The following is a 15682-nucleotide window of genomic DNA, read 5'->3' as shown; positions in this document are numbered from 1 at the left end:
AGCTTCGAAAATTTATTATTGCATATGGGAAGAGGGTTGTTGTACAACATATGTATTAAATGGGATTAAAATTTCCTTGAAACATATGAGCCTCAACTTTATCTACGATAATTATGGAAGCTCAATAAATAAATTAAAATTTGGGCCACAGCTGAAACTTCAATGCGGGTCTCCTGTTTAGTGGGCATATGTGCTAACCACTGCACCACCCTAGCAGTAGAGGTAACAGAGCTGCACGGAATACCCTAGCCCAATGTCCTCTATCTATTGATCTGATGGACTTAAATTTTCCTTGAGACATATGAGTCTCAACTTTATCTACAATAATGATAGAGGCCCAAGAAATGAATTAAAATTTGTGCCGTGGTGGGAACTTAAACCTGAGTGTCCTGATTACTAGGTAGACGCGCTAGCCGTTACAGCAGAGTTGCACTCTACGTAGCACAGCTGCACGGACTACCGTTGTCCATTGTTAACCATACTGCTACAGTGGCGCAACGGCTAGTAAATCTACCTAGTAAGCGCCGGCACGGTAACTCAGCGTGTTCGGTCAGAGGGTTAGCTGGCCTCTGTAATAAAAAAACTGAGTTAATGGATCAACGACGAACTGAAACGGATGTCTTGTGACATCCGCCCCGAGCAGACGCAAGAAAAAAAAAAAGTAAGCAGGAGACCTTGGTTCAAATCCCAGCAGGGCGCAAATTTTAATTCATTTCTTCAGCTTCTGTCTCTATGGTAAGTAAAATTGAGACTCATATGTCTCAAGGAAAATTTAGTTCCATCATATCAATAGATCACCTATGTCTGAGGTAAAGGCAGGATTCCTCCATTACGTGCAAAAGCAAGGGTGCTATTCCACTACTGGAGAACGTAAGTAATACCGACGATTTGAGAAGTGGAAAATAGGCTGAACGAGTGAATTAAAGTTTGTGTTAGGAATAAACGAGGGAGTCCGATTAGGTTAGTCCGTGCAGGAATGTTATTTATACTGTTACGGTGGTGTAATGAGTAGCACATCCGCCTAGTAAGCAGGAGAATGGGCTTAGGCCCTGATCGTGGGACAAATTTTAAATCATTTCTTTAGCTTCTGTCATTATTGCACATCTATTAAAACTAAAATTCTAACAGCAACTGTGTTTTTAGATAAATTATGAGAATTCAGGTCCGACTATCAGGCAGACAGCTAGTCTTCTTTATGGCTGAATATGTTTCAGTACCTTTGCACCATCATCTGTGGATATTTTTAATACTGTCATATTCTCTAATATGTTATGTACTGCAATGCTGTAGCTTGTGTTACTTATTTTCGTGGTACCTGTCATCTAAGTAGACCTAACAACGACGTCAGAGTGATTGTGGGCTCTGAAACAATGGTACAAGGGTAAGTCACAAATATGGAAACACCGAGACAAATACATGCTTGAACATAAATGCAGATGCGAACCAAGCTTGCTGGTTGCACTGTTGTACTTGATCTCAAACGGAACCTGTGCAATGGCTTCAACACTTTGCAGGGTTCATTCGTGGTCAGAACAGTTTTCTGTACAGCTTGGAGTGCATTATGTCTAAGCTATGTGACCGAACATTGGCAAAGCACTCCGTCTTCAGGCCACGAGTGGCCTACCGGGACCATCCGACCGCCGTGTTATCCTCGGTGGAGGATGCGGATAGGTGTGGCGTGGGGTCAGCACACCGCTCTCCCGGTCGTAAGATGGTATTCTTGACCGAAGCCGCTACTATTCGGTCGAGTAGCTCCTCAACTGGCATCACGAGGCTGAGTGCGCCCTGAAGAACATTGGCAAATTGTTCGTGCTCGTATGGTGAGTATTTCCGAAAACAAAGAAGCCGAAGTGTTTGGTCTGGCACCGTATGGAAGATTCATACTGCGTACATGGAAAGCGGAAAAACTTCGTCCGCTAAATCATAACGCAGACTAAAATGTGCGTTGAGTGATCGTGACATACTGTCATTGAGGAGTATTGTGACAAAAAATAAAAGAACGACAGCTGTAAAAGTCACTGCAGAATAGAATGTGTCGCACTTGCAAACCCTGACAGCATGAAAACAACACGAAGGGAGATCCAAAAGTAGGGAAAACCACTCATTGGTGACTGAAATGCATGTAACAGGAAAACGTGTTGCCGAAGCTATAAAACCTGGGCTATGCAGCAATGGAAGAAAGTTATTTGGTCGGATGAGTCTCGTTTCATAATGTTTCCAACGTCTGGCCGAGTTTACGTCTCAAATGTGAAATACGGCAGTGCTTCGGTAATGATTCTGGCAGCCATATCGTGGTATCCCATGGGAGTATGGTTACTCTGCAATATCCCACTACTGTCAGAGATTCAGTGACCACTTTGGCTGATCAGGGCCCTCCGATGGTGCAATATTTGTTTTCTAATGGCGATGCTGAGTTCCAAGACGACAAGACCTCTGTCCACACAGCTCACATCGTCGAAAACTGCTTTTTTGAGCACGAGGATGAATTGTCATCTTCCCTGTCCACCATAGACACCAGATCTCTACAGTACTGAGCCTTTGTGGTCTACGTAGGAGAGAAGGGTGCTTGAACGCTATCCACCTCCATCATCATTATCTGAACTTGCCATTATTTTGCTGGAATAATGGTATGATATTCCTTTTAAAACCATACAGGATATATATTCATCCATTCCGAGACGACTGGATGCTGTTTTGAATGCTAACGGTGTTTCTACACGTTATTAGGCATGTTAATGTGTTATATTTTTCGTTTTTCCATATTTTTGCCCACCCCTTTTCTCTTGAGCCTTAAACTGTCTAGGTACAAGCTGAAAAATTAATTAATTAATATCTATAGAAACACTTGTAAAAGAATGTATAATATAACTGAGGCCATAACCACGAAATGAACACTAAGTTAAGTGAAAGTACGTCAAATAAATTTAAGAACAATAATAAGAATACAAAAAGGAGTGTGGTTCCCTGAGAGTTTAATTTGAAATTCCTAATGATAATCATGTATAGGGAAAGGCTACGACCACGGCGCTTATTATAACCAACCATTCCGATGGGCCTGGAAATATTTCAAGACAATGCCATGGAGGGTCTAAATAAAGAAGCTGAGACGGTACATGTTTAACTACACAACTTTGGGGTACGGTCTCAAACTAAGCTTTGAAATACATTGGTAAATAATGGTGTTAAAATCCCTCACTATCTGTTCCAGTATCTGTTACGCATTACGCTTAGTGGAGTGTTGTTGTAATGATGTACGTGGGATGCTAAAACCGTGCGCTGTCTCAGAAGTCAAAACCAGAATTCAGCCTTCTCCAGGAAAACCCCCTCACCCCTCCCAAAAAATAAAGAAAAAAATTGAGCCATCAAGTGACGCATCTTCATGACATCCCTCATTCCAGATGCACCTCAATGTTATTAGGACATCCTCAGCAAAGTGTGGTAGCCAAGGCATAACAGCTGGGTGACGCTGAGAATTACTTTTTTACGCTAACTTATCTTGTTTAACCACTAAACCCAAAAAGAAGTGTTTGAATAGATGTATAAAAAGTGATTTCACAAATTTGGTCTCAATTTGTGCTCGTTTGTGTTTGGTATTTACATGTGCGTATGTGTGTGTGTGTGTGTGCGTGTGTGTGTGTGTTTGTGTAAAAAATTATTGTGACTTTAATGTGACCTCGCATGCTCCTTATTACTCTAGTGGTCAGTAGACGTAATTCTTATTAAATGTAGCAATTCGTACGATAATACACACATGTGTCCAACGTCTGCTGTTTGCTGCCGTGTTCAAGCAGTAGTTTTGCCAGTAGTGTATATTGTCCGGGCGCAACAAGTATTTCAAACTATACGTTATTACTTTATGTTGACAGTACCTATAACTAATGTATTCATTATTTACATGAGAGCGAAGGATGTAAGTAGTGCTTCACAGTTTGATAACACAGGGTATCATAACATTGATTCTTTTCTCATTGTGCTCGCTTTAAGATGTTCTTTTCAGACGATGAATAAAGATTTACCTAATTGTTTCGAGTTCTGTAAACGCAAGACTTACTGCAGTTTTCCTTCTCGTTCTTTGATCGTAGGAATAGTTTACAAAGGACAAAAATGCTTCTAATTCGTACCGAAAATTCTGTTTCAGATCGTGAGCTCTCCCAAGGCACGGAAAGACCTGACTAACCGTGAATGTCAGCTCGCTGGATCAGAGTTCAGTCTGTCCGGGCCAGACCACGACCTGGAGCTGGACTACTACGACTACAACGTCACAAACGCTGGAGGCATTCCAGGCTCCCTCCTTGGCATGGACCCCGCCTACCTACTGTGGATACCACCTTTCGCCCCAGGATGTTGGGTGTGTACAACCATACAAACAAAACAAGTTGTGAAGTATAGCTTACTGCAGGCAAGCAGTGCTTGCAAAATATGTGCGACACGTTATTGCTGGAAGGGAATATTGTAACATGTGGAACAGAATGTTATTACAGAACAGCGAAACTTTCAGTTTATCGGTCACACAATGTCCAACAAATTTAGAGATCCGATTCGAATCCGATTACGATGTTCAGAGTTAATCTGTTGTCAGAAACTACCGAATCTTAATGTAACGGCCGGCCGTGGTGGCCAAGCGGTTAAAGGCGCTACAGTCTGGAACCGCGCGACCGCTACGGTCGCAGGTTCGAATCCTGCCTCGGGCATGGATGTGCGTGATGTCCTTAGGTTAGTTAGGTTTAAGTAGTTCTAAGTTCTAGGGGACTGATGACCTTAGAAGTTAAGTCCCATAATGCTCAGAGCCATTTGAACCATTTAATGTAACGAGCGAGAAATAAATACGTGATCAGCAACGTAATGAATAATAGGACAAAGTCAATCGAGGACCCAATACGATAAGTATTTCTTCTTTTTCTTTTTAGACTACCTATACTGATTGGAAGAATGCGTTACACTGTCATACTTGTCTGCGTAGCGTGAGAGAAGAATGAGCCGCATATAGTCATTTAGGGGTATCCGATACTTTAAAGAGAAAAAAGATTTTTTTGTAATTTCTGACATTTTTAAGCAAAAAATTACATTTTAGTTGTTCGTTAACGAAATTGTAATTCAAAATGGTTCAAATGGCTCTGAGCACTATGGGACTCAACTGCTGTGGTCATCAGTCCCCTAGAACTTAGAACTACTTAAACCTAACTAACCTAAGGACATCACATACACCCATGCCCGAAGCAGGATTCGAACCTGCGACCGTAGCAGCAGCGCGGCTCCGGACTGGAGCGCCTAGAACCGCACAGCCACCGCGGCCGGCGAAATTGTAATTATGACATTCTGTCCATTTGTTTGGTTATAATACATATTTGCATATGTATGTATATCAGTTCCTCCCTGAGTGACACTGATCTTTCCAATCATTTAAAACCTAAGGATTCGTTTAGTTTGAAGTGTTTTGTAGTCACCATATACAGATGGCCTACTGATTAGTACCCCGAATATTTGTCCGGGGTTACCTCTGTATCAGTTGGTCTGTTTTCTGACGTCCCTTGGATCAGTGTACATCGCAGTGTGTTTCTTGGTGTAGTAACTGATTTCTCAGCTGCAGCGAGAAAAATCTTATTTTCTTGAATATATTTTGTTTCTGTTGCCTTATCTTCTAGATTCCGCTGTCCACAAGTATCGTTATTCTTATATTTTCGCGGCATTTTCAACTTAAAATAGAAAGCAGTTCTTAAAATGGAAGGTGATATAAGGTAACGGCGAACTCAGCAAGTGTTGAGATCTCCAGCATATGTCCTGTCGAAACGTCCACGAATTACAACAAATCCCAGAAAATGGCTCTGCCAGCAGATTACAAACTTCTTCAGGTTTCTTTCATAGTTCCCGTCATTATTAAGCTCCTAAGAAACACAGACCACACGTGAATCCGTAAATAACGTGGACACGTGTCTTAAAATACGATTAATTTTCTTTATTTTTTGTCGCCAGTCTTCTGATTAATTTGGTTGCGGTCCACCATAAATTCCTATCCTGCGCTAATCTCTTCGTCTCAGAGTAGCACTTGTACCCTACTTCCTCAGTTATTTGTCGAAGTTGAATGTATTCAAATCTTTGTCTTCCCTTACAGTTTTTCCCTCTACAGCTTCCATTAGTAGCACTGAAGCTATTCGTTGATGACGAAACACATGTCCTATCATTTTGTCCCTTCTTGTTATAGTGTTTTCCATACGTTCCTTTCTTCTGCAATTTCTGAGGAGAGCTTCCACATTCTCTACTTTGTCATTCCACCTAATTCTCAATGTTTTATTTACGACATTTTACAGCTCCACCTGTTGAGATTATAGAGATTATATTCATGTCACCTGTGCTTCCTAACTGATGATTCTCAGGCAGACTACACTTAACTACAGTGTCGGGTAAAGTACATGTAAATATGAATCAAAACGAGGTCAGGGCATAAATGATTTTGATGTAAATCTTGGCAATGGTTTAAAAGTAGAAACAGGCCTGTAGTAGATGTAAAACCATCGTTCTGAGACACAAACAGGTGGATGAACACGCACTGAACGTCCAGTAGTATGAGATGGGAGAGAAGAAAAACCTGTGAGACTGTTACCGGCATGGTAGCCAATTTGGAAGCTGCCATTTTGGCTGCAACTCATAATTTTCAAATGGAAAGGATGTCAAGTGACACATCAAACAGATGGACAGTTGCATGAGAAAAACAACGGTACCTTTCACTTGAGCACAGCTTTATTCTTTCTCCAGTTTGTCATATTTCGTGCAGAACAAGGCAAATAAAACACAAAAAGGCTGTGTTCGAAGGATGTGACCGAATTGTTCCACTTTAACCAACATAAGTACTGCAATGCGAGCATAAGCATCAATAATCCGCTCCCTCAGGTGTGGAACGTTTCTGCTCTTCAAAACATTCACAGCTACCTTCACATGTCCCCAGAAATGGAAATTTGATGGACCTAAATCCCGGAAATTTGGCATTATGTTAGGTTATCATGTGAGGTCAAAATTATCTTTATTGATGTAGGGCAGACCCCAGTTCCCTGCGAGATGGTGCCAGTACTTCACTCTGGGCTGGTACTGAATGCTGCCAGAAAAGCAGTTGATGTTGCTACACCTGTAGCAGTTTTCAGTAGTCCATCTTTCAGTTTGTCTGCGACAGAACCAGTTTCAAGCAATTTCGTGAGGGTTTAACCACCGCACTGTGGGTTGCGGGTGGTCTGTCTAGGTGGCACTCGTTTAATATATCTGCGATAAGTTGGTTCCACGCCGATGTATCACCATGTGAATAAAATTTAATTTTGACAAAAATATTATATCCATGGTGGAGCCATTCCTTTAAGCTTCAAGGTTTAGAGGTTCTCTGCAGTTGGCCGGCACTCTAAACTACACAGTGCCGCCCGACTATTTTTGATTGCAGGGCAACATTCGTCGCTCCACCAAGTGACAGGCTGCCTTTTCAGATAGCCAAAGACTGTGGAATGGATGCTTCAGCTCTGTGGCGGGTCATCTTGGTAGTATTATTCACCCATTCCTGGACACTGTAACGATGTTCAATCACAACAAGTCGGCTGTAAGGTGTCCAGTCTCCATTCTGCGCTTGTCGGACTCCTTTGAAGCACCACTCTGTCTGGCAGGTGAATCCGGATCGGAAGTGATCGAACACTTCCCACAAAGTGGTGAGTGCAGGGACTAGAGATCATACTGAGAGATCCACAGCAGTGAACCACCCTGTTGTAGTGCTAAATCACCTACTCTGCCCCATGTTCAACAAGCACACACCTGAGGACATGAAGCATTCCGTCTTCAGGCCACAAGTGGCCCACCGGGACCATCCGACCGCCGTTTCATCCTCAATGAGGATGCGGATAGGGGGGGCGTGTGGTCAGCCCACCGCTCTCCCGGTCGTTATGATGGTTTTCTATGACCGGAGCCGCTACTATTCCGTCGAATAGCTCCTCAATTGGCATCACGAGGCTGAGTGCACCCCGAAAAATGGCAACAGCACATGGCGGGCCGGATAGTCACCCATCCAAGTGCCGGCCACGCCCGACAGCGCTTAACTTCGGTGAACTGACGGGAACCGGTGTATCCACTGCGGCAAGGCCGTTGCCTTGAAGACATGAGAAGACTCTTAATTGTTTTGCCCCTGAAGCAGGTGGTTGCAGAGCTCCAAAGCACGCTGTGCGCGTTATAATCACCACAGCGGATCAGTGATTGGGTAGCTAAGTGAAGCGTTCACTGAGAGCGTATTCGTCTAGTACATCATGAGGGGGCAGATACACCATCCAGTCACATTAATTTGACCACCTGTCAAAAGCCCAAATAACCAACTTTTGCAGTGTTGACCGCTGTGAGACATGCAAGAAAAGAGTCAATGAGGTGCTGGAAGGTACTGACAGGGATGTGAAGCCATTCCGACTCAAGTGCTGTGGTCAGCTGCGCTAGGTTTCTTGGTTTGACGATCCTGGTGAAACAGCCCGATTGAGGCGTCCTCACATAATCTCGATTGGGTTTTAATTCGGGGAATTTGGTGTCCAGGGGGGTACAGCAAACATCCTGGTGCTTTTTGAACCACACTCATACACTGCAAATCCTGTGATATATTGTATTGTTTGGTGTTTGCTTTCAGATGTTCCACAATGTGTGCGCCAGTGGATATTTGTCATCTGAAAAGGCCATGCATGGAACAGGTATCTACGGCGGGTGCCCATATGCAGCAACTTCCATTGAACAGTCGTTGAGGAGACACTGTTGTTAGCACCTTGGTTCGTCTGGGAGTTCAGTTGTTCACAGTTTCGCCTGTACACATCTCCACAGCCGTTTACGATGTCATTTATGGCCCATGGTGCACCACAATTGCCTCGGCGACGGTTTTGGATGGCGATATTGTGCCATGCAGGGTATAGTTTAACCATTGAGGCACGCAAATAGTTTACAGACTTAGCCGTTTAGGAAATGCTTCCACAATTGACCCAAAAGCGAATGATTACACTCTTTTTGGACGACACTAACTGCATTCTTTTCCGTATCTCCTCAATATGTTTTATATACCCCCCACTGCTAGTGCTGCCACCTGTCGTCTCTGAGCGATTATTTCACATTGACACTGAACGTAGACGGTGGTAACATTAATGTGAGTGGACTGTGCAGAGTGAACATATTGCCAGCTTATGACACACATACACTGATATAGGGACTGGATGTAGGATGGTCGTGAGGGAGAGAAGCAAGGAGTGGTGGGCATTGTTTACGAAAATAGCCACTCCTCCTTTACCTCTATCTGCACCAAGGTCGTCCTTCTTGTGGAGAATGTAGCCACCTAGTTCAGGCACGTCTGATAAATTAATTTGTGTCTCTTGAAGGCAAATAAACATTGGTCTTGTGTGTGTAAAATCTTATGGGACTTAACTGCTAAGGTCATCAGTCCCTAAGCTTACACACTACTTAACCGAAATTATCCTAAGGACAAACACACACGCCCATGCCCGAGGGAGGACTCGAACCTCCGCCGGGACCAGCGGCACAGTCCATGAGTGCAGCAGCGCCTCAGACCGCTCGCGGCAAACATTGGTCTTCCCTGAGCTGATAGACATAGTTCACCTATTTAAGTTCCACTGAAGTATGGAAGCCATCTCAACGGAGAGGTTTTCATCTTTCTTTCCCACTGTCATTCCGCCATAGTGGGAAGATAGCATGGTGGGGACGGGAGGAGGCTACATAAGGGACTTTCCATTCAGGCAAACGTCGACATCCACACCATAGTATGGTCATCATCTGATCCAGCTTCGGACCTGATCGTTTTGGCCTGTTCGTTTTTGTCCCCATCTTGGATTTTGGGGATGGAGATAACGCCGTATTAACGGAAATGAAGTTTTTGGTTCTGTTGACACTAGTATTTCAGATGTAGAAATGCTTGATGTTTCGACTCACTTCGCAGCTCTGCAGTACAGTGACACCTGTATGCAGATGTGGTCTTTAGAACTCACCATATACTAATTAGGTGTGGAAGGTTTCTCACAGGTCACATGCTAATGACTGTTCTGTCGTGAATCCCATCGGCGTGCAGCACACCTTGATTTTTTTAATATATAGAGGTTTCTGCAATACTCGTGATCCAAGCTGCTAAGCCAAGATCCTCGTTCCCTGTGACACACAATGCTCCACTACCACTCTGTCCCGTGGTCGCTGAAGCATGCCCAGAGCTTAAGGTTACAAAGACTGGCAGTGCTCACAAGTCCTCAGCACAGGAAACCCAGGTTGGCCAAGACCATACTCAGCAAACAAATGTTGAGGTCCTTGAAGTGCTCGCCATTTAGAATGACCAGGGAGGCACGTAGCCTATAGCTTTATCGAAGCACTCATCAAAAATGTCTAGCAAATACCTCAGCAAATATGGTGGTTGTGCATTTTCTTACTGAAATATAACAAAATATAACTAGAAAGGTCAATATCTCGGGCTTTTAAATTATCCTTAATGTGGCAGTAACTGTCAATGCCAATATGGAGGATACAAGATGGCATTTGTTACCAAATGGTACCTCAGACATATTGCAGTTCCATTTGTCTGTTGTGCAGCTAAACAACCAAACTGCCAGACAGCAGTCAATATAGTAGTGTCTAGTGTCTAATACTTATGAAACCACCACCATTTAATGGATTCCACTGGGATTGCTTTTTCTACTCAGCATGCCAATGACAGTATTCATGGCTCCATTGCAGTCTGTGGCATTTGTGGTTTCAGGTCAATGGAAGTTGACGCTAGTTTAGTTTATGTTAGATTGTGCCAAGCCATTCACAGGGACATACCTTTGCAATGGTCCAGTATTGAGTCAAAGTTATGGAAGAATTTGTGTGGTCTATTGTACGAATCCATATAAAACAGTGGTAATCCTGTGCTCTGGGTACATTGTTTGGTACAATACCAGCTCATTTTTGTGCTCTACAATCTTCCATTTCTTCACTCCACTGTCAAAGCTGCATGCACTTTAACAGCGAAAATGTGAATCTATTATAAGCCCATTTCTTGACAGTCAATCATTAGGCACAATTTCAACTGACTCAAACACTGATATTGCACACTATGTCATCAACTAGTCACAATGGGACTTTTTTACATTTTTATGTTGTGATTTGAAGCTAATGACTCAACATCCTTTAAGACAAAGTTTTCATACAGCCAAAGAGCACACTGACACACATTATATACATATTACAGGGATCTGTATCAGAAGTCTTCAAATACAACTGGAATTACTGAACCATTGGATCACCTTGCTAAGTATAGTCTATCAGTTGCTACAAGAATCAGGCTATTTTTATATTTTCATGGAATTCATTTTGTCCTCAGCAGATCTGAGATCTACAGTTAAGTGACAAACATTATGTAAATTGGCGACTTCAGATGGTCACTAATAAATCAAGTTAGATAACAGTAGCCCTTCAAAATAAAGACTATCTCGTTACATTCCTATTTTCTTTTGTTTATAATTTATGAGAGAAAATATTTGTACATTTCTTAATGGAACTTTTAAGATCACACTAATGGCACAAAAGACTATCTATCATTAGTCTGAAGCATACAACATACACCATACAGAAAAAGAGATAATACCTAGAGTTAGTCTCATATGTTTGGAAGAGAGTACTTCGTCTTAAAGTAAATGCTTCATGAAGATTTAGATCTACAATTAAGTATAATATCACAGTCCTATATGATAAACATCAATAAACAGGCTATATATGAAGAAGATATGACCAAACTTAACTATGAAATATGGTACTGATATGAAATCTCTATTTTTGAAATTACTGTACATATTAGAGCAACTGTGTTCTGCATTTTATTAGAAGCATTTAAATGAGAGAAAAAAGCATTTAGATTGTAGCATATGCATTCTCTTACATTTTGGAAATTTTTTTGTTCATCAGTTGCTTTTATACAAACATGGCACATATAGCTGGTCCTAAATTATTCTCTTCACTTTTTCTTTATCACTGTGTTTTTGGTTGCTGTGAAACTAATATGAAAATTAATTAGACACTCATGTAATAAAAAAAATATTTTTACTGATACATTTAAGTACATATACCAGTACTTTAATATTGCCATTAACTGGAGACATCTGATTTTTTCTACCACCTCACAGTAAAAACATACATTCCCTAACATGATAAAAGACAACTGCATCATTTAACTTTAAAATAATCTTCCTTTTTCAGGAGGAGGAAGGTGACAATTTACTTTCATACAGCAATCAGCCAGAGCTTCAATCACAGCATGAGCTGCATGTGTTCCCACTCAAAGGAGAGTACTACACACAAGTACCTCCATCAGTGTGCAAGGACCAGCAGGTTAAGGATGAAGTGACAACATTTTGTTCAACAGATGTAGACAAACTCATGGACAACAAGACTGCATCTACAGGCAACATCAGTACTAAAGATCAAAAAACAGACACAAATAATGCCGCTAATACTATTAGACTTTCAGACAGTATGTCAAAGTTAATAGGCCCCTTGCATCATCAGGAGTATAGCAAAGTTGGAAGTCTTGGTCATGTCATGAATGTCAGATCCAAAGAGGATGTAATGTTGAAGGAATTTTCTAAGAAATCTGAGTCACCAGTCAAAGTGCATCAAATATGTAGTGTCAACAGTAAGGAAAGCACACTGAAAAAGCTTTCTTCTGCACATGCAGATATACTAGACAATATTCAGTTTGCAGATGAAGATGAAGAAGATGAAAGTAAATGTGATTCCCTGATTATATGATAAGTGTATTGTTCATGGAGATGTTACCAAAGTGTCCTATTTTAGGTAAAGTGACCCAGTAAGTAGAGTTGCTTGTTTTACAAATATTTTTCTTGGAAACAGATGAACCACAATATACATCTTGTTGTTATATTCATATCTCAAGGACAAAACCAGTGTCAATAAATCAGACAAATGTAAATGTTTCATTGGTAAGCACAATATTGCAGTTAATTTCCAGTAATGAGAAACTGCTGGAGAAAATAAAATCTGAAGGATAATTTCCTTTAGATTTGCCCCTAATTCTATTTCTCAATTGCAAGCCACATTCAATGAGGTTTTTATTTCTTTATTTCTTTTTTTTTACTAACTGACTGATGGAAATGTTCAAATATTGGACACTGTTCTGATTAATAATATTCTACCTCAGAGCTATAGATAAACACATGTTGAGTTTCATATAAATGTTGCTGAAAGTTTAAATATATAGGTGTTGCAACATTTTGACAATAGTGACCAGATCCATCTACTGTTTTTTTTTTTTTTTTTTTTCATCCTACACCACCATGTATAAAACTTTTCCATTTCCTTTATTTCCGCTATTTCATGACAAATTCTCTATTGCTCACTGAAAAATGAATGCAGCCTTTGGTGAAACTAGCTGAATGTTACGATCAGAAGAGATCCTGCATGAGCTAATACAGATTCAACAATAAAGTGATGTGTATGCATGGTCTAACTTACCTGTATGCCTTAGAGACCAGTTATTGTAGGTCTTATAAGACAATAACTGTATTGTAGGATATGAAACAGACATCACTAGGCTCATGCTGTTGCTGGTGTTGAAAGGCATACACAATTATGCTACTGTAAGATTGTCACACTTCAGCAGTCATAAAGTAGAGAGACTGTTAGCTTTGAATTTACATTTGCAGTTTTGGATTTATTCACCTGTTGGAAAAGAAAAAAAAAACACACACTATCATTAGTCCAATTATTTGCATTTACTCAATGGAGACTTATTACTTGTCCAAAATCAACTATGACAGCAGGGAAGGTAATTTATAAATGTAATAAGAAATCACTGCAAAGAGAAATATATTAATATCAATATAGTGTTGTATGGTTATATGTCCTGTTACAGAATTAGAAATAGCCAAACATATGATGAACAGAAACTGATACTATGAACTTTTTCCATGTATGTTGAGGCTAATGGTTTCTCAATGAAGACCATGATGTGTTTTGTATTAATCATCTTGTAAAATGCCTGAATGCCTGAATCATGTTTATTCCTGGATTTTCTCTTTTTTGTATTCAACAGTTTGTTTTTTAAACATTTATTGTTACTGTTTTTGTAACTGTATTAGGTATGCTTAGAAATAAGTAGGGTGAGAAGCACAAAGATTAAGGAATAATAGAGATGAACTTTGCTTGCAGAAGATGTAGATAAATCTTCTCTTTCTTGTTGAGGCATCAGTTGCAGAGTTTTCTGGAATTAACAGTGTCACAAACAAATATTTCTGCAGCTATCAGAATCTAATTTTCATACTGTTATAACGAAACCATCAGTTTCACAAAAACACATAATTACTGGTACAGCAGTCATAATTCATGCGACACTCACAATTCTACGATTAATTTTGGAGATATCTCAAGTTTTCATTATCATGCTGTGCTTGTGAGGTAGATATTTGTGAATGTTATATTTTCAGCATAAAACAACAGTGACTGAAAACCAGGAGCTGTATCTTATGGTAGCTAATTCCAGTTTTTGTAAATCATCTTACCTCAGGGAATGCTGATTAACTGCCATACTGTGGTTTTCATATGACTCTGGCACACAAAAATTTTGTGTTAAAGTTTTACTTCCACACTCTTCTTGTGAAGCCTGATGGTGAGTAGTTGCATAATAAGTCAGTTACATGGCTGTTTATGTGTAACCGGTCTGAATGGGATCCTCTGCCACCAGTAGTCCTCATTAAGGTTATTCATTTAACAGTATATCATTATAATCCCATGCAATGGCAAAGAACTGATGTACAGTGCTGAAGTATTAAAATAATTGTACCAGTAAGAACTTCTTGCTTTTAAGTATAAATGTATTCTCATGCAAACAATCTGTGTATAAAGAAAAAGCATTCCTTATAGTTTCATGTCTTGTGGGAGAATATGGATTGAAATAAGGAGTCAATTATTTTTAACATAAAGCAAGCTCATCACATGTGTAGCACTGTGTGCTGAATTATGATCCCAAAAGAAAAGAGAATTTACTGCTCAATGACTAAAAGTACTCTTTCAAGTTTGCAGAAGGAACAAAGTATTTTCTCATCAAGAAAAACTTCAGCTGAAAGAGTACACATTTTTATGTACTCCATCAACACTATACTTAAATGACCCATGGAATCTATGCAGTTCTGTTGCTGATTTCTTACAAAAAATATTTGTAAGAAGCATTAAACACTAGCCAGGCATATATCATGAATAAAATTAGTCAACATAGTAAAATATTTATGTTGCTTCAGTGTCTATTTAAAATATGAAATGCACAGTAATCCAAAATTCATTATTTTTCAGCTACATGCAGTTAGTGAATGACATACCATTCAGTAGCCTAGGCCTGTTGGTAATAGTTAAAGGGTACCTGTATGAGATATGAATTTGCATTTGCAGTAAATATAATTCAAAGAGACAATAGTAGCAGCATAAAAATTACAGATAAATTGTTGTTCCTAAATGTATCAAAATGTATCATGCAAAAAAATTATTTAGTGAACTGTTTTACAGCCAGTGGTTGCTTAAAAGATGCAGAGGCAATTACATTTTGATTGTGGCTATTGTGTGGAAAATTTAAAAATACTGATCGGTTGTTTGTTAAATATTAGATGAAATAGATATATTTTTAAGAGACATATGATGTGGCCTTTTG

General features: G+C 40.1%; 1 protein-coding gene and 1 pseudogene across 1 annotated transcript in view; one reads left to right on the top strand and one right to left on the bottom strand.

Annotated features, from left to right (window-relative positions):
• The window catches only part of LOC124722195, a 417264-nt gene extending 404301 nt beyond the window's left edge, over positions 1-12963 (top strand). The window contains exons 12-13 of the mRNA XM_047247393.1: positions 4139-4348; positions 12223-12963. Of these exons, the coding sequence (XP_047103349.1) occupies positions 4139-4348; positions 12223-12774 (762 nt within the window). The 3' untranslated portion in view covers positions 12775-12963. The remainder of the gene's footprint in view (positions 1-4138; positions 4349-12222) is intronic.
• LOC124724026 lies at positions 7997-8114 on the bottom strand (annotated as a pseudogene).
• Positions 12964-15682: the final 2719 nt, after the last annotated feature.

This window comes from Schistocerca piceifrons, chromosome X (assembly GCF_021461385.2).
Source record: "Schistocerca piceifrons isolate TAMUIC-IGC-003096 chromosome X, iqSchPice1.1, whole genome shotgun sequence".
Taxonomy (NCBI): Eukaryota; Metazoa; Arthropoda; class Insecta; order Orthoptera; family Acrididae; genus Schistocerca; species Schistocerca piceifrons.
This window is presented reverse-complemented; position numbering and strand designations above follow the sequence as displayed.